The 19,765-nt window shown below is 41.7% G+C and overlaps 1 protein-coding gene across 1 annotated transcript; it reads left to right on the top strand.

Moving 5' to 3' along the window:
* The first annotated feature begins 2,053 nt into the window (after positions 1-2,053).
* LOC147011750 (tetratricopeptide repeat protein 8-like) lies at positions 2,054-19,294 on the top strand. Its single transcript, XM_085857964.1, has 4 exons — positions 2,054-2,193; positions 2,374-2,513; positions 2,615-2,789; positions 18,878-19,294. The coding sequence occupies exons 1-4, from the start codon at positions 2,089-2,091 to the stop codon at positions 18,923-18,925; spliced, it is 468 nt and encodes a 155-aa protein (XP_085714090.1). The 5' UTR covers positions 2,054-2,088; the 3' UTR covers positions 18,926-19,294.
* Positions 19,295-19,765: the final 471 nt, after the last annotated feature.

Below are 19,765 nucleotides of genomic sequence, written 5' to 3'. Positions count from 1 at the left end.
AGCTGGAGTGAAAAATGGCGGCGAAGCTCACTTCCTCACCACGTGACGTCTACATGTGACGTCATCAGCAGGCTCGAGACCAGGTTAAATGTTAAATCCGAGGGACTGACGGTGTGTTTTATCAATAAGTTCAGGTATTGCGTACAATATGGGACCCAAGCTACTTTCCCGTGTAATCCCTATTTCAGTTAAGTAAAAAAATAATATTTCTAGACACGATGTAAATCCCGAGTTATCAATGGTTACATGTGATTTTTAGTCATTATATAATATTGTTACGAATTTGGAAGCTTACTGCACACAACAGAATCCCTGTAGATCAGTTATTTTGACAAGTAAATGTGGATAGATAGCTCCCTTTCCCCTATGTGTAATGGAAATTAAATGTACGCGCACTGTTTTTTAATAGTTCGGATTTTTACACCCCTTATAACAACAACAACAACACGCCTTCACCTCGACGCCATTGGCAACGTGCGTTCGACCACGTACATGGGCGGAGTTTCCTCGGCCACCAGAGCGCCGACTCCGCCCCGGAGAGATGGAATGTTCCCCCCGACCAATGGGAGGCGTGAGACGACTCGGACACCGATGTTCCTACGAACCCCGGACCAATGGGAGGCGTGAGACACCACAGACATCGACTTTCTCACGAACCCCGGACCAATGGGAGGTGAGACGTCTCCGACGCTGATCCTCCCCACAACACCCCATCCCACAGGAGAAATGCCATATAAGAAACGCCAGGGCCTAGTAAAAGTGAGTGTGAACATCGGGGTGAACGGGAGGGTGAGCATCAGGGGTGAAGTGATCAGGTTCGAGGTGCTGGAGATCGACTCGTCTGGTCTGGTCGGCTTGGCAGTAATCGAGTTCGAGGTGCCGGAGATCGACGTGTCTGGTCTGGTCGGCTTGGCAGTGCCTGGCGTCCGACGCTTTTCCTCCGTCCCTGGTGCTTGGAGTGGCATCGTGTTGCGAGTTCGAGTCTCGTCGAGCCGGATCGTCGAAGACCACACGAGGTGGACAGGTCCAAGTGCATGCTCTGGTCTTCAGCTCCCTGTCCTTGAGCTGGAAGACTTCAATAAAGACCATTGAGGTGTGTGTGTGTGTGCGTGTGCGTGTGCGTGTGCACGTGTGTGCGCGTGTGCGTGTGCGTGTGTGTGTGCGCCCGTCTATAAGTAAAACTGTTAAGTGCCTTGTACATTATTTGCATTTCATTTCTATTAGTCGTGATAACTCTGCTTCTTACGTGCTCCCCTCCTTCCCCACCTATTATAAATAAACCCATGTGTTAAATGTATCAGTTTGTTTTTGTGTTTCTTTTATTGGTTTGATAGGCTGCGTGTTGGGAATTAGCCAGCCTGTTGCTGCTGTAAAAGGGACATTTGGACCGACGAAAGATCGGTGACTATCTGCTCGGGTTGCACACGGTTCAAGTATGCTGGCAACTCATTCCGTACGAGAATCGTCGAGGGTGAATTTCCCCGGTAGTTGAACGGCGTGAGTACTTGGGTAAATTGGAGTTAGACAAGTGGACCCAACCTCACGCCGTCAAAGTATTGGCGAACTTCGGTTTGTTAAAGGACCCGTCAGCTCCGGAGTTATCCGGGGTGACGACCTATACATTCCGGGTGATCGGTGGAGGCAAATCTGCTGCTCCATCTGGTGGTTGTGCTCGTCGCCGACGCCTGGCCCCGTAACAATATGTCTGATTGAAATATCCCAAATTCATGGAAGTGACTCGTAATAAAGTAACTAAATGGGTTCGGGTGTTGTTCAAGATGTGTTTTTGATTGATATTTTACTTATTTTGTGGGCAATGGGGAGAAGATTGTCTATTATAATGTAGTTACAAGAAATTGGCCACTTTTCAGAGAATGACCCTTAACACTTGTGGCAAAATAAAATGCTGCACAGTCGATTGTCCATTTTATTTGTCATGTGATGGGGAGAGTTAGAGTGTAGAGAGAGGTAAGGTGTAGGGTTGAGGGGAGAGGGGAGGGAGGATGGGTGGGACACAATCATTGTCAATGAAAAAAACTCCACATCGACTATAACGTTGTGACCCTTGATTACTCTTGACCGATCTACATGAGGCTTGACCAGCCACTGGTGGCACTGGAGGTGCACAAACAGGCATTGGAGCACTTCCCGAAGGAGGTCTCATTTCTCTCGGGTGTTGCTCGCATTCATGAAGTAAGCTTCTTCAGCCCTTTTCACATGCCGTTTGAGTGTGGATCTCAAAGGTCTTTAATGAAATTTATGATTCATTGTTTTTTTTATAACTGTATTTGCACAAAACTGTTATCTTTCACATTTAAAATTCTTATTTTACAAAACCCAATGACCCTCCACCAACATTGCAACTCGTTCCAGGGCATGAGTGATCACGTTGCTGCAGCTGATGTCTATAAAGAGGTTCTCAGGTTGGACAGCACCAATGTTGAGGCAGTTGCTTGCATCGGCAGCAACCACTTTTATTCTGACCAACCTGAGGTGGCTCTTCGTTACTACAGGTGCATGTCTTAACTCGTCCAACGTATGCAAGCAACCAATCCACTGCAACTCCTCCAAGACTTGCAGTCCTTCTCTCTTCGTTCCCTTACTCTGTGTGCAGACGACTCCTGCAGATGGGAGTGTATAATATGGAGGTGTTCAACAACGTCGCTCTGTGCTGCTTCTTTGCACAGCAATTTCATATGAGCCTCGGGGCATTTGAGCGGGCATTGACCCTAACACGTGGTCCAGAAGAGGCCGCGGAGGTGTGGTACAACTTGGGACACGTGGCAGTGGTGAGTTTTACGACATCATAAATAGTGAAGGTGGGCCATGTGCAGATGTGGAACAGGCTTTCAAAGTGTGAAAATCCTTCCAGATTGTATGAAAGTCGAGGATGGTCTCCATGGTGGTGTTGAGCTCATGGTTGTACACTGGGAAGTTTTATCAATACAAAACCTCTTAGCTTTACATGGCACGAGCAGGCAATGACCCTCAATTATCCTGCTTCTATGAGCATACAGCATGACGGTTAATGCTTCCTCTTCATTTAATTCCGTCTTTTAGATTCGGCAGAACGGCACGGCAGGAATAGTGACACAATTTATTCAGTTAAAAACTTTCCTCCAAACTTAATGTTACTGTGATCAAAAACATTCCACAGTACCTCTAAAGTAAGCCTTTTAGTTTGGAGGATATATTATCCTGTCTTGGTTTAAAAAATATTTTCCTGCCATTTAAAAAAAAAATTAATATCTCGAGGGTTAATTCCTGATCACATCGACGGCCTGATTGTTAAAATCAACCCATGACATTCACATTCAAGCTACAGCAGATCAAAAGCAACATTATTAAGAAATGTGTTCCGAAGGCGAGAATAGAAACAGTTGACATTGACATTGAAAACGGAGACTTGCTGTGCTGCGTAATTCCACGTAATAATGGACATGAAGCATAAGATTTGAAAATGTATTTTTCAAAAGGATTTCTGTTGGACGGTGTTGAGTTAGGTCTGAATTTTCATAATTTATGCGATATTTACTCCGTGGATGATGTCACGTGATTTGGCGGCCATCTTGAAAGAACTGCCTCAACGTATTCCAACGGTAAGTAATTTTGTCGAAAATATGTCTATTTGATGAATGTTTTAATCCAAAGTAGTATTCGCTGATGAATATTACTGATATAGGATCAGGCTGTAACTACTCATCAACATATTTGGTCCAATTCTCTCTGTGCCTATAGATCAACATCAACGAGGCTTATACAAGCTGTGAGACAACCAAATGTTCGCTGATTTATGTAAGAGATTGTATAGATATCATAAAATGCGCCCTCAAATTGACTATCCAATATGTGATCGCATGGGTTACGTCCGTTACAGTGAACTTTTCAAAATATTTTAACAAACAACAGACAGATCGGTTCGTTGGAATATAGAAAGTATGCTACTAATGCTTAGTTTGCTTACCATGAATGAAAGGTATACTACAAATTCGTTATTTCGCAGGTTTTAAGAATTGTGCTATGGCCAGTTTTAGTTGTGTCCATTTCGATGTTACGTCCGTTAAGCCTATTAAATGTTGATTTTTGCTTTAGTAGTAGACTACACAGTGGGGTTTGTACCAATATCAGAAAGCCATAGAAACTAATTACAATATGTAATGAAGAAACTCTGTAATATGGCCAACCTTTTCAATATTTCAACATTAGTGATGCAATTTTTGTCTCAATGTGACATCCGTTATGCTGGAATTACCCTGCTGTAAACTCAAGAAGAAGAAGAAGAAGAAGAAGAAGAGTCTTTGGTGCTTTTTTCATTCCCATCTGCATATTATGTGCGCTCTTTCCTTCATTGACACATTTGCATTTGATTGACAAAATAAATGCCATTGTGCAGTCACGGTTACCGAGGGAACTCAAATTTCCCAGTGATGTTTTCTCGTCGTTGTGCCAGCAATCATTGATATACTTTCCCTTATGTAGAGCAATTTTGCCTTCTGGCATTCAAAAGATAACATGTATCTTGCCTCGACTGACAATACATTGCAATATATTGTTTTTTTGCATGATTTTTTTTTTGGAGACAGTCAAGTCTCATGGAAGAGCTGTAACACAGAATGAATCAGAATGCAACAGAACAAAAGGAACAGCAGAAACAGCCGGGGGGGGGGGGGAAGTCAACAGCAGGGATGAGGGACAAAATAGATAGAGACAGACAACAAGGGATAGGGTAAGAGTGAGGGGTAGTAGAGGATGGATAGTGGGGGGGACAAGGACAAGGGGGAGACAGAAGCAAATTCTCTTAAAGGAAAAACTGGAAATTTTGGGGTGGGGGTGGTTTAACGGGGGTATAAAAGACCGTGGTTTTGGATGGGAGATGATCTGAGATGTCTTGAAGACCTGGAAGGAAGAATGAGATTGAAGAGAATGTGGAAGATGGTTCTATAGGCAGGAAGAAAGAGGAACGAAAGAGTGGAGCTGAGCAGTGATTCCTGGATTCTGGATTTTGGGAGTTTCGCGAGTTGTGGGTTGCTGATGGACCGTGTGCATCCTGCAAAACCCTGGGCGGTACAAAGCATGGAGAGAGCAGATGGTGCAGGACCAAGAGGCGGAAGAAAACAGAAAGACCACCAACCTGTCTGCAATGTGAAAGTGATAGTCTTACTCAGCTTCATAAGCCCATAGCTTCATTCCATTGATCTTGAAGGCCTTGGTTTCCTTGGCAACAAGCTGAGCAAGGTGTGAGACAGAGGCATCAGCCCAGAGCGGAGAGCAGTACTTCCTCAAGCTGTGGATGAAGGCCTTGTTGGTGGTCGGAGTTCATGTGTGCGAAGGAAGGACTTTGCATGATGGAGGATGTCCAGTCGGCGACTGGCTTTGGAGGTCAACTTTGAAATGTGGTTTGCCCAAGAAAGATCATGACTGGGAGTAGGCCCAAAAGTTTGAGTGACAACTTCTTCAAAAGGGTTCTTAAGAAAGTAGATGAGAGGGTTTGCCAGACAATCCTATCGAAGAGACAGAGTGAGTGTGAGATTTGTCAGGATTGAGAAATATTCCAAGTGTTTGAGCAGATGTTATTCTATCAAGGTCTGAAGAGAGGGAAGAGGCTGCTGCATGTCTAACTGAAGGAGGCAGAATGTCATGGTAGAGGATGGAGTCATCAGTAAATAGATGAAGAGGATTTTACAGAGAGTCAGAGAGATGATTGATGAAGATTAGGAATAGGTTGGGGCCAAGAACACTGCCTTGGGGCACTCCAGCATTTACAGTGAGAAGAGATGAGAGGATACCATTGAGAGCTACATGCTAAATGTGGGAGTAGAGGACGTCAGTAACCCAAGAGTGAAGTTGGCCTTGGATGCCATAGGGATAGAGTTTGGAGAGCAATGTGGGTTGGCATACTGTATCGAAAGCTCGAGATATATCTTGAGGATTGCCTTGATCTCCTGTCTGACATTAAGGGCTTCCATCCATTGTTGGGAGGGTCAAAGTAGCATGTCCAAGGTAGACTGACTTGTTCTAAATGCATTCCATGACCTTGCTGATGAGTGGAAGCAAGCTGATAGAACTGTGGTGAAGGGGATCGGTTGTTGCACCTTTTTACTCTGCAAACGCGAACCGAAAAACGGGGTTAAGCAATTGGTTCATGTCCGTCCATCCGTTCATCCATACGTCTTATCAGTTTATGATCGAGGAGCAGATTATTTAAATTTAATGTAATATTTTGAACATGAATAGGAAGACAAGTCTGCTGTTTTTACCGTATTTTTGCTTTGAATTTGTCCCAATCACACATGCGCAGAGGAGTATGAGTTTTTTTTAATCTTTCTGCCTGCCTGGCAGTCAAACAAAATTGTAAATCATTCCAAACAGGAAACTTACTGTTTTTAAGGACTTTATAAATGACAAATAACAGGCACGTCGAAATAATGTAACGTGTTAGCTGGGGTGATGTTATAGTCACAAGCTTCAAATTCGCAAAACGCTGCATTTCACAAAAAGGACTTGTAAACGCAAAAATGTCTCAAATGGGCCTAAAACAAGCTTTTTTCACCAAAGATAAGCATTGCCCGACTCAAGGTATTGTTCTGCATCACTATTCTGAAGCGAGAACGTGTGATTTTATTGACATAATGAGTATTTTGGCTTTGAATACACAAAACGCTGCATTTCACAGAAAGGACTTGTAAACGCAAAAATGTCTCAAATTGGCCTAAAACAAGCTTTTATCACCAAACAAAAGCATTGCCTGACTGTACTTCTTGTTCTGCATCCCTAGTCTAAAGCGAAAACGTGTGATTTTATTGAAATAGTGAGTATTTTAGCTTCAAATTTGCAAAACGCTGCATTTCACAGAAAGGACTTGTAAACACAAAAAAGTCTCAAATTGGCCGAAAACAAGCTTTTTTTCACCAAAGAAAAGCAATCAAATCTGTTTCTGGTGTATGTTCCCCCTCCATCCCCTCCCTTACCTCAAATGGCCGCACTGCTGAGACTGCACATGAAAAAGCTGAATGCCTAAACTCGGTGTTTGCAGCTAAATCTTGTGTCTTAAACCCATCACTTTCTCTACCCACCTTACCCAGTCTCACCCAACTGCCCTGGATTATGTGTCCTTTTCTCCTAACAAGGTGGAGAGCTTGCTTTCAAACCTCGACTCAGATTCTGCAACCGGTCCAGACGGCATCAGCCAACGTGTCCTCAAAGCCTGCTCTTCTGCTCTTGCTCAACCTCACTCTGTTCTATTCACCCTCTCATTTGCTCAAGGTCATCTGCCATCTGCTTGGAAATCTGCTAACATCACTGCCCTGCATAAAAAAGGTGCAAAAACAGATCCCTGCAACTACAGACCAATCAGCCTTCTCCCAATCAACAGCAAGGTTATGGAATCCATCATCGCTTCAGACATGAAATCCTTCCTCTTCTCCAATGGCTTGATTTCTGATCATCAATTTGGTTTCAGACCAGATCACTCTACCCTGGATATGCTGCTTCTGCTCTCCCATCAATGGATGGAGGTCCTCAATGCCAGACAGGAAATCCGAGCCGTATCCCTGGACATATCACGTGCTTTTGACACAGTCTGGCACCCTGCCCTACTCACCAAACTCTCTTCCCATGGTATTCAAGGCCATCTCCACTCATGGCTCGCAGACTTCCTCTCCTGTCGCAGTCAACGTGTGGCCCTAAATGGAGTTATTTCATCCCCTCTTCCTGTCCAGGCTGGAGTTCCTCAAGGTAGCGTTCTGGGCTCTGTTCTTTTTCTGGTTTTCATCAATGATCTCTCCGACTCTCTGAAAAATCCTCTATCTCTTTGCCGACGACTCCACCCTCTGCCATACCATCTGTCATCCCTCAGACCGGCAAGCAGTAGCTTCTTTGCTCACTGCAGATCTGGATAAAATCACAAACTGGTCCAACACGTGGAACATGTCTTTCAATCCAGACAAATCTCACACTCTCACAATGTCTCTTCGAAAGGACCGTTTAGAACCCCCCCCCCCATCCACTTTCTCAACAATCCTCTGGAAGAAGTCTTTTCTTTCAAGCTTCTGGGTTTCACTATCTGCCATGACCTTTCCTGGGAAAGTCACATTTCCAACCTCGACTCAAAAGCCAGTCGCCGACTGGGAATCCTCCGTCGTGCGAAGTCCTTCCTCGGCCCTCTTGAGCTCCTGATCACTAACAAAGCTTTTGTCCATATCCTGATGGAGTACTGCTCTCCCCTCTGGGCTGGTGCTCCTGCCTCCCACCTTTCTCGGCTTCACGCTGTCGAAACCAGGACATTTAGGATCATCGGCATCTCCCGCAATGAAGCTGAGTCTTTGGGCCTCTCACTCAATCACCGCAGGTTGGTCGGTGGTCATTCTGTCTTCTACCATCTCCTCTCCAGCCTTGCCCCCCCCCCTGCTGTCTCTGCGATTTGTCCCCACCACATTTCCACAGGGCGCTCAAGGTCCGCCAACAACCCCCTTCTGGTAAAACTACCAAAATCACGAATCACTGCTCACCTTCACTCTTTCATTCCTCTTTTTTCCTGCCTTTGGAATAAACTTCCTCACTCTATTCTTTCCCATTCTTCCCTCCAGGCTTTCAAAACAGCTGTTCACCACCACTTCTTATCATCCCCCATCCAAATCTTCGATCTTTTCTACCCCCGATAATCCACCCAAGCCCACTTCCTTCAATTCCCCTGCTTTCCTTCCTGAAAGTTCCTGTAATGTCCATCTTCTCTTCCCAATGTTCCCCGTCCCACCCCCATCCCTTTCCCTTCCACAGATCTTCTACTGTGTCTGTTCCACACTGTTTTGTCCCTCCCACTCCCGCCCCTCTTGTCTCATGGCCCTTGCTGTGCGTTGTGTGTTCGCTCTCATACGAGCCTCGACAAGGTATACAAAAAACAACAAAAAAATAAACGCTGCAATTCACAGAAAGGACTTGTAAATGCAAAAATGTCTCAAATTAGCCTAAAACAAGCTTTTTTTCACCAAAGAAAAGCATTACCTGACAACTTTTTGTTCTGCATCACTATACTGAAGCGAAAACGCGTAATTTTATTGAAATAGTGAGTATTTTAGCTTTAAATTCGCAAAACGCTGCATTTCACAGAAAGGACTTGCAAATGCAAAAATGTCTCAAATTGGCCGAAAACAAGCTTTTTTCACCAAACAAAAGCATTGCCCGACTCAAGGTTTTGTTCTGCATCACAATTCCGAAGCGAAAACGCATGATTTTATTGAAATCGTGAGTATTTTAGCTTCAAATTCGCAAAACGCTGCATTTCACAGAGAGGACTTGTAAACGCAAAAATGTCTCAAATTGGCCTAAAACAAGGTTTTTCACCAAATAAAAGCATTGCCCGACTCAACTTTTTTTGTTCTGTATCACCATACTGAAGCGAAAACGCGTAATTTTATTGAAATAGTGAGTATTTTAGCTTCAAATTCGCAAAATTCTGCGTTTCACAGAAAGAACTTGCAAATGCAAAAATGTCTCAAATTGGTCTAAAGTAGCTTTTTTCACCAAACAAAAGCATTGCCCGACTCAACTTTTTGTTCTGCGTCACTATTCTGAAGCGAAATCGCGTGATTTTATTGAAATAGTGAGTATTTTAGCTTCAAATTCGCAAAACGCTGCATTTCACAGAAAGGACTTGTAAATGCAAAAATGTCTCAAATTGTCCTAAAACAAGCTTTTTAAACCAAACAAGAGCGTTGTCTGACTCAACTTTTTGTTCTGCATCACTATTCTGAAGCGAAAACGTATGATTTCATTGAAATACTGAGTATTTTAGCTTCAAATTCGTGCAAAAAAATGCTCAAATTACACGAAAACAAGTTTTTTTAAACCAAACAAAAGCATTGTTTGACAACTTTTTGTTCTGCACCACTATTCTGAGGTGAAAACGTGTGATTTCATTGAAATAGTGAGTATTTTAGCTTCAAATTTGCAAAACGCTGCATTTCACAGAAAGGACTTGTAAACGCAAAAATGTCTCAAATTGGCCAAAAACAAGCTTTTCACCAAAGAAAAGCATTGCCAAACTCAATGTTTTGTTCTGCATCACAATTCTGGAGCGAAAACGCTTGATTTTATTGAAATAGTGAGTATTTTAGTTTGAAGTTCGCAAAACGCTGCATTTCACAGAAAGAACTTGCAAATGCAAAAATGTCTCAAATTGGTCTAAAGTAGCTTTTTTCACCAAACAAAAGCATTGCCCGACTCAACTTTTTGTTCTGCGTCACTATTCTGAAGCGAAATCGCGTGATTTTATTGAAATAGTGAGTATTTTAGCTTCAAATTCGCAAAACGCTGCATTTCACAGAAAGGACTTGTAAATGCAAAAATGTCTCAAATTGTCCTAAAACAAGCTTTTTAAACCAAACAAGAGCGTTGTCTGACTCAACTTTTTGTTCTGCATCACTATTCTGAAGCGAAAACGTATGATTTCATTGAAATACTGAGTATTTTAGCTTCAAATTCGTGCAAAAAAATGCTCAAATTACACGAAACAAGTTTTTTTTAAACCAAACAAAAGCATTGTTTGACAACTTTTTGTTCTGCACCACTATTCTGAGGTGAAAACGTGTGATTTCATTGAAATAGTGAGTATTTTAGCTTCAAATTTGCAAAACGCTGCATTTCACAGAAAGGACTTGTAAACGCAAAAATGTCTCAAATTGGCCGAAAACAAGCTTTTATTTCACCAAACAAAAGCATTGCCCGACTCAACTTTATGTTCTGCATCACTATTCTGAAGCGAAGACGTGTGATTTCATTGAAAAAGTGAGTATTTTAGCTTCAAATTCGTGCAAAAAAAATGCTCAAATTACCATAAAACAAGCTTTTTATACCAAGCAAAAGCATTGTCTGACAACTTTTTGTTCTGCATCACTACTCTGAAGCGAAAACGTGTGATTTTATTGAAATAGTGAGAGTTTGAGCTTCAAATTAGCAAAACGCTGCATTTCACAGAAAGGACTTGGAAACGCAAAAATGTCTCAAATTGGACTAAAACAAGCGTTTTTGACCAAACATAAGCATTGCCCGACTCAATGTTTTGTTCTGCATCACAATTCTGGAGCGAAAACGTGTGATTTTATTGAAATAGTGAGTATTTTACTTTGAAGCTTTCAAAATGCTGCATTTCACAGAAAGAACTTGTAAACGCAAAAATGTCTCAAATTGGCCTAACACAAGCTTTTTTTTCTCCAAACATAAGCATTGCCCGACTCAATGCTTTGTTCTGCATCACAATTCTGGAGCGAAAACGCGTGATTTTATTGAAATAGTATTTTTGCTTCAAATTCGCAAAACGCTGCATTTCACAGAAAGGACTTGTAAACAAAAAAGTCTCAAATTGGCCGAACACAAGCTTTTTTTTCCAAACAAAAGCATTGCCTGACTCAACTTTTTGTTTTGCATCAATATACTGAAGCGAAAACACCTGATTTTATTGAAATAGTGAGTGGTTTAGCTTTGAATTTGCAAAACGCTGCATTTCATAGAGAGGACTTACAAACGCAAAAATGTCTCAAATTGGTCTAAAACAAGCTTTTTTCACCAAAGAAAAGCATTGCCCAACTCGAGGTTTTGATCTGCATCACAATTCGGAAGCGAAAACGCATGATTTTATTGAAATAGTGAGTATTTTCGCTTCAAATTCGCAAAACGCTGCATTTCACAGAAAGGACTTGTAAACGCAAAAATGTCTCAAATTCGCCTAAAACAAGCTTTTTTCACCAAACAAAAGGCATTGCCTGACTCAACTATTTGTTTTGCTTCACTATTCTGAAGCGAAAACGCATGATTTTATTGAAATAGTGAGTATTTTTGCTTCAACTTCACGCAAAAAAATGGTCACATTACCCTAAAACAAGCTTTTTAAAACAAACAAAAGCATTGTCTGACTCAACTTTTTGTTCTGCATCACTATTTGAAGCGAAAACGTGTGATTTCATTGAAATAGTGAGTATTTTCGCTTCAAATTCGTGCAAAAAAATGCTCAAATTTCCCTAAAACAAGCTTTTTAAACCACACAAAAGCATTGTCTGACTCAACTTTTTGTTCTGCATCACCATTCTGAAGCGAAAACGTGTGATTTCCTTAAAATAGTGAGTATTTTAGCTTCAAATTTGCGCAAACAAATGCTCAAATTGTCCTAAAACAAGCTTTTTAAACCAAACAAAACCATTGTCTGACAACTTTTTTTCTGCATCACTATTCTGAAGCGAAAACGTGTGATTTTCTTTAAATATTGAGTATTTTAGCTTCAAATTCGCAAAACGCTGCATTTCACAGAGAGGACTTGTAAACGCAAAAATGTCTCAAATTGGCCAAAAGCAAGCTTTTATTCACCAAACAATTGCATTCCCTGACTCAACTTTTTGTTCTGCATCACTATTCTGAAGTGAAAACGCGTCATTTTATTGAAATAGTGAGGATTTTAGCTTCAAATTCGAAAAACGCTGCATTTCACGGAAGAGACTTGTAAACGCAAAAATGTCTCAAATTGGCCTAAAACAAGCTTTTTCACCAAACAAAAGCAATGACCGACTCAACTTTTTGTTCTGCATCACTATTTTGAAGTGAAAACGCGTCATTTTATTGAAATAGTGAGTATTTTAGCTTCAAATTCGCAAAACGCTGCATTTCACGGAAGGGACTTGTAAACGCAAAAATCTCTCAAATTGGCCTAAAACAAGCTTTTTCACCAAAGAAAAGGCATTGCCCGACTCAACGTCTTGTTTGCATCACAATTCTGAAGCAAACACGCGTGATTTTATTGAAATAGTGAGTATTTTAGCTTCAACTTCGCAAAAAGCTGCATTTCACAGAAAGGACTTGTAAACGCAAAAATGTCTCAAATTGGCCTAAAACAAGCTTTTTCACCAAAAAAGCATTGCCCGACTCAACTTTTCGTTCTGCTTCACTATTCTGAAGCGAAAATGCATGATTTTATTGAAATAGTGAGAATTTTAGCTTCAAATTCGCAAAACGCTGCATTTCTCAGAAAGGACTTGTAAACACCAAAATGTCTCAAGTTGGCCTAAAACAAGCTTTTTTCACCAAACAAAAGCATTGTCCGACTCAACGTTTTGTTCTGAATCACTATTCTGAAGCGAAAATGTGTGATTTCATTGAAATAGTGAGTATTTCATCTTCAAATTCGCGCAAAAAAATGCTCAAATTTCCCTAAAACAGGCTTTGTAAACCAAACAAAAGCATTGTCTGACTTAACTATTTGTTCTGCATCACTATTCTGAAGCGAAAGTGTGATTTCATTGAAACAGTGATTATTTTAGCTTCAAATTCGTGCAAAACATGCTCAAATTACCCTAAAACAAGCTTTTTAAACCAAACAAAAGCATTGTCTGACTCAACGTTTTGTTTTGCATCACTATTCTGAAGCCAAATCGCTGATTTTCTTGAAATAGTGAGTATTTTCGCTTCACATTCGCAAAACGCTGCATTTCACAGAGAGGACTTGTAAATGCAAAAATGTCTCAACTTGGCCTAAAACAAACTTTTTCACCAAAAAAAGGCATTGCCCGACTCAACCTTTTGTTCTGCATCACTATTCTGAAGCGAAAATGCATGATTTTATTGAAATAGTGAGTATTTTAGCTTCAAATTCGCAAAACGCTGCATTTCTCAGACAGGACTTGTAAACACCAAAATGTCTCAAATTGGCCTAAAACAAACTTTTTTCACCAAACAAAAGCATTGCCCGACTCAACTTTTTGTTCTGCATCACTATTCTGAAGCGAAAACGCGTGATTTTCTAGAAATAGTTAGGATTTTAGCTTCAAATTCGCAAAACGCTGCATTTCACAGAAAGGAATTGTAAACGCAAAAAATGTCTCAAATTGGCCTAAAACAAACTTTTTCACCAAACAAAAGCATTGCCCGACTCAACTTTTTGTTCTGCATCACTATTCTGAAGCGAAAACGCGTGATTTTCTAGAAATAGTTAGGATTTTAGCTTCAAATTCGCAAAACGCTGCATTTCACAGAAAGGAATTGTAAACGCAAAAAATGTCTCAAATTGGCCTAAAAAAAAGCTTTTTTCACCAAACAATATCATTGTCCGAACCTCTCGGGTTCCCCCCACCCCCCACTTTGATCCGTCTGCAAAGCGACAGCGGTGCGGGCACGGGTGCCGGCACTGACCGCCTCCAGGTGCCGTGTGCTTCCCGTACGTGTTTGCTCATCGAGGGTTGGAGAAGGTTTATCACGATGATATGGCGATTCATTATTTCATAACTGAAAATAATTTTTCTCATTGTGATCAGTTAATTTATTTTGCCTTCCTACCTCCGGTGTCGAACCGCCATATCGCCATTGAAACTTGAAGAACACACACCAAGTGGCTTCACTGAGCACTCCACGAAACAGTTGAAGAAACTCTTAAAAGCTAAACATTTAATTTTTATTAGTATTTATCTATGCCGAAGTGACAGGTCGTATAATGGAAGATCGTACAAAAAAGGGGAAATGTCGTGGAAAATAAAATTTCACATTTTCAGCGAGCCAGCCACTGCCTGCTGCACCGCAGAACAACACGTGGCTCAGAGCACATCCGAGTGACCCCTGTGGAAGAAAATAATTATATTAATGTACTCAAATTGTAATTGTGCTGGTGTTTTATAAACTTAATTTTTATGCTCCAAGTCGAATTGGCTGCCAGTGTTCCTTCCCTTTATCCAAGAGTCTTTTGCCCTAAATGTTGATAAAAGGAATGTCTTGCTATGGAACAAAGTGACCTGGGTTGATAACACCAACTTCTTTATGATTACATCATTTGCTTTTCACCTAGAAGACATGTATTGCATTTTGGAGTTCTTTGGCTAATGTTTAACAGCCCCTTCCACTCTCCCATGAAAACGTATAAATACCAGAAATTGTAATCTTGTTTTAGTGCAAGCACGTGAGGATGTATACCATCTCAGTGGGTTGTACTCCAAGAGAGTGCAAGCACGTGTGGATGTATACCATCTCAGTTGGGTTGTACTCCTTGGCACTGGCCAAGTACCAAGTATAATAAAACTCTCTGATGTGATGTACTTTCACGTTGTGTCAAGTGAATTGATCGGTGTTTGTCATTTGAATAACAGGATTTGCATTGAGTCGGTTAAACGGTTGATTAAAAGTAAATACAGGACCAAATAAAACGTTAGGCAATGACTTCCACAACACCCCTGAACTTTGTTCAAGTCAACTGACTTATAGTATTCAGTGACAGTACAAATATTGTACGGCGCTCGCCAAGTGGCTTAAGCACTCCAACAAAACGGTCGATAAGAAATGGCTCACTTGGCACGCGATTAGCAATCCACCGAGCTGTCATATTATACATACAACTCCCAGAGACGCCATAAATGCCAAATATGTCCGAATTAGGCAAATGAACACTTTTTTAGGAGTAGGAACTGCTTATAAATTCGATTCTTGAGCTTAAATTTTATAATTCTGCTTAGTTTAAAGAGATTCTCACGGTTATCGCATGTGCGGAAATGAAATAAAGCAACGAATGCTGACATCTCCAGGTGTTTATAAGCATTGCAATGTACCCAGTGATTTGTAGCTATGATGAACAGGCAATCGATAATATGAATGAGGATAGCGAAAAAAAAAAAATTCATCATAAAGAAATCGTTGTGGCCTGTTCGAGGCCAGGGCATGGTTGAACAGGCCAAAAAAAACATGACGGCTTCAGACCCCAGCGAAGTTACCTCGGATACACCTTAAGACGCCATAGAGAGTGATGACAAAGGATGTGCCTGATAAAGGATATAAGTAAATAAGTCTAATTATCTTCAAAAGGAGTGTTTTAATGAATCTAAACACCCAATTTTCAGTCATGTACTTCCTTTGAGTTTTCTTCCTATGCATGCAGTTTCATGGTTTTGGAGTTATGGAGGAGACACACTGACACAATGACATTTATTGATATAGATTAGGATATTTCATGACCACTTTTGTGCACATTCAGGCTAAATTGCATCAATGAAGGTGAGTATGAAAAAATAAATTCAAACGATATTACCCATGGCTCGTCAATCATGTGTATGAAGTTTTGAATCGATCTGGTAAGCGCTTCTGGAGAAGAAGATATTGTTATGGCCACGGGTACCGAGTGTATTAGGAGGGGGTTTATCCTTGTTTCTCCTCGGAAGAACCGGACATGGGGCCACTGCCTACAATTAACTTTGTGGTACGGTGGGTTGCCTAACAACCACAAATGCCAATCAGTTAGCCACGAGTTTCAATGTCCACCGTCTAATTTGCCATTTAACTCGAGGTCACATGGCCTCCTGACCGGGGAACATGCCCTCGGCGATGCACCAATCTTATCTTTATTAGATCTTGAGTAAGGTGGCTGAGTGTTTACCGCTGGTGCACGCCGACTTCTTCTTCTTCTTCTTCTTCTTTCGGCTGCTCCCGTTAGGGGTCGCCACAGCGGATCATCCGTGTGATCCGCATAGTGATTTGGCACAGGTTTTACGCCGGATGCCCTTCCTGACGCAACCCTGGTCGCCTCTTACGACCCAGGGATATGTGTCGTAAGACTCGGAAGGATGACAGGCTGAGTCAACCCCCTGGTGTATTAATTCAGTGGCCCAACGGGGCTTGAACTCAGGACCTTTTGGATCCCAAGCCGCTGCCCTAACCACTGCGCCAACACACCAGGCTTGGTGCACGCTGACTATGTCGGGTTAATTCGTTTGGGAATAACCTCCCAGTCTTTCTAGGTTTGGGCAATGCTGGATCAATGGAAGGAAAGGACAAACATGGACAGGTTAGGTTGAAACGTGAACAAGGAATTTATTATTAAGAAAAATAAATAAACTTTATAACTTTTTATTTCCTTGTGGTATAAATGGAGGAATTCAAATCAATCAACAAGATAATCTCAAAGAAAGAAAGAATTCAAAAAACAGTTATAGAAAAATAGACAAAGATCAGATGCTTATCACTATGCCTCACTTAACAATTAAACACGAGACATGGGTACCCAGCAGATCATTCAGGGGGAAAAGAAGCCCGGTCTCGGCTTACCAAGGCAGAAGTCGTCGTGCGTCTACTAAAATGTCCCAAAAAGTGTGAGCGTGCCTTGGTCCGCTGCCAGCACCCTGCCTCACCGTGCACCCACCCACAAACAAGCTCGAACACCAATTGACGTCACGTCGTCACACCAAAAATCAGGTACGCAAAGAGCCAGGTACTGAGCAGAACTAATAGGAAGATCGACATTTTGTGTTCTGTGCCTTGATATATTTTTCAATTGAATTTTGCAAATTTCCCACTTGAATTCCTTTTTCAAAGAACCCTGTTTAAAGGTAAATATTTGTGTTTGTCGTTTTTATGTGTTTACATATATAAACTGCATTACCATAATGGGTGTGTGTGTGTGTGTGTGTGTGTGTGTGTGTGTGTGTGTGTGTGTGTGTGTGTGTGTGTGTGTGTGTGTGTGTGTGTGTGTGTGTGTGTGTGTGTGTGTGTGTGTGTGTGTGTGTACGTACATATGGAGTTTCAGAATGTGGAATGGAGTCCTCCAAGGGTGGGCTCAAGTAGCCATCTTCATTTTGGTAAGGGGTCATGATCAAGCTGTGAAGTTTTGCGTTTTCAAAGTTTTGTGCTGAGGGCTCTCTTCAGGATCGTTATTGAGCCAAGGATGGCTTCCAACTGTAGTCCGTTTGCCGTGATATTCTCAGGGATGGTTGTTAATATCTCTGAGGTTCTTCATCATTACCATGAGGTTCTTTGTCATCACTGGTACAACTTTGGCATTCTTCAGCTTCCAAGATATTTTCACTTCATGCTTGAGATCTTGGTATTTGGTCATTTTCTTGATTTCTGCATCATTAGTCCAAAATCACTGGTAATAACAGCTCAATGAGCAATGCTTTCTTCTCTTTTTTTGCCCCCAAGTATGACATCTGGTCACAATGCTTTGTTTTCGATGTTCACGCCCGATGGGATCATAAGGTCGTACGTAAGCGGTACTTCAATGTTTTCAGTGATTGCTTTTGGTTCATTTTCCTACAAATTTTCTGGAACTGGAATATCTAAGTTTTTTTCAGATGTGCCAGCAGATTACTTTACAAACTCTGTTGTGTTGTGTGTACAGCTGTTCTGACGCGTTTTTTTTTTTTTTCCATGTTCGGTCATTTAGCGTCACATCATTCTCTTTGCCAACCCCACCTCCACCTGTCTTTTTTTTTCCTCCTCTCCCCCACCTTTTTCTCTTTCCCCTCATAAAATGCAGTACTCTCCTCCCATGCCTCTATCACTCTCTCACTGTCTCTGTGTGTGTCTCTCTCTCATGCACCCCTCCCTCCCACAGTGAATAGCAACGTTTGGTGAGGTGCACTCTCCCCAAACACCCTGTTCTTCATCCTCTCTGCCTCACCTCCCCTCTCTCACCCCTTCACCTGCCTCCTCTCTCTCTCTCTCTCTCTCTTCTCCCCCACCCCCCACTTTGATCCGTCTGCAAAGCGACAGGTTGCATTTGCTTGTGCCGAATAAATGTAGGAGGTAAATTTACTCATGGCCAGTTATGTTTCTACAACAAGGTAAAGAAACAATTTGGACACCCAAACAGACTTTCTGTGATAATAATGGGGTGAAATGGAAGGGAACAATGATCAAAATCGATCGCACTAGCCAGATGTACCAAGGTGTTCTCAGCCATGGTTGCCAGACGCAGTTTAATGAAAGTTGCAAAATTGGGTCAGCGTCAACACAGCAAATGGTGGGGGGTCAGGTGCAGCACCAAAAGTGGTGCAACAAGGCTCACATCAGGCACAGATGAACTATGGTCACGGCTAACGTTGCTTTCCTCGGCCTCTCTATTTTGTCCTTTGCCCTCCTACAGGGTGGCCAAAAAGTCTGGAAACACATATGTCATTCTGTTGCAATTTGAAGATGATCCTGGCCGTCGTATGGAAATGTGTGCATGGTTCTCAGATTGCCTGGATAATAATGCCCGCTTTACCGAAGACTGTGTGCTGTTCAGCAAAGAAGCTAATTTTTATGTGAACAAGCAAAACATGCGGTACTGGTCACACGACAATCGGCATCCTACCAAACAAGGAGCAGCGACAATGATGGTGTGGTGTGGCCACCCTGTATTTTCCTCCTTTCCTTACTCACTTTTAAAACCCATTTCTCCACACCTTTGTCTTTCAAATCTCTATCAATCTCTTCAGGCTCATTCTCTCCTTGTGAGTTAGTCTTCTATTTTCTCTGAAGGATGCTCCACAGGTTACACTTTCGTGAAATCTCAATTGACATTAAGTACCATTTATCTTGGTTGTGTGATTGGATTGCTTAACACCAAAGGGGTTACCTGCTGTGAATGAGAGTATGATTTGTCAACTTTGATTTCCCTTTAAAATTCTGACAAATAAGTTTTCTATTTAAAAAAAAAACAATAAAAAAAATTGCCTGCTGACAGTCTTCAATCAATTCTCTACTTGGTCCGAATGCTCATCTCTAATATCTTACACACACTACAGCGACATGTTCAACATGAATGATTACCTAATTTACAATGCATGCTGGATAATTCCCATTTTCTGAACAGTATTCTGCTCTACACCCAGTAAGCAAAGTCTTAACTAACATGACATTTTAAACAATGCAGAGCCTCACCAGGGTATTTGTCTAAATAGCCTCCGTCACACATAAGGGCACTTAACTAAAGTCAGCCATCCAGGGCACCATAATATTAAAGTTCGATCTGCAAGCGGATACGCACACG

The sequence above is a fragment of the Eptatretus burgeri genome, chromosome 15, assembly GCF_056783735.1.
Source record: "Eptatretus burgeri isolate ZD-2024b chromosome 15, Ebu_testis_v1, whole genome shotgun sequence".
Taxonomy (NCBI): Eukaryota; Metazoa; Chordata; class Myxini; order Myxiniformes; family Myxinidae; genus Eptatretus; species Eptatretus burgeri.
This window is presented reverse-complemented; position numbering and strand designations above follow the sequence as displayed.

Coding starts and splice junctions, on each gene's coding strand:
- LOC147011750 (XM_085857964.1), top strand. CDS start 2,089: ATGAGGCTTGACCAGCCACTGGTGGCACTGGAGGTGCACAAACAGGCA. Junction 2,194..2,373: donor GTGTTGCTCGCATTCATGAA/GTAAGCTTCTTC, acceptor AACTCGTTCCAG/GGCATGAGTGATCACGTTGC. Junction 2,514..2,614: donor GTGGCTCTTCGTTACTACAG/GTGCATGTCTTA, acceptor CTCTGTGTGCAG/ACGACTCCTGCAGATGGGAG.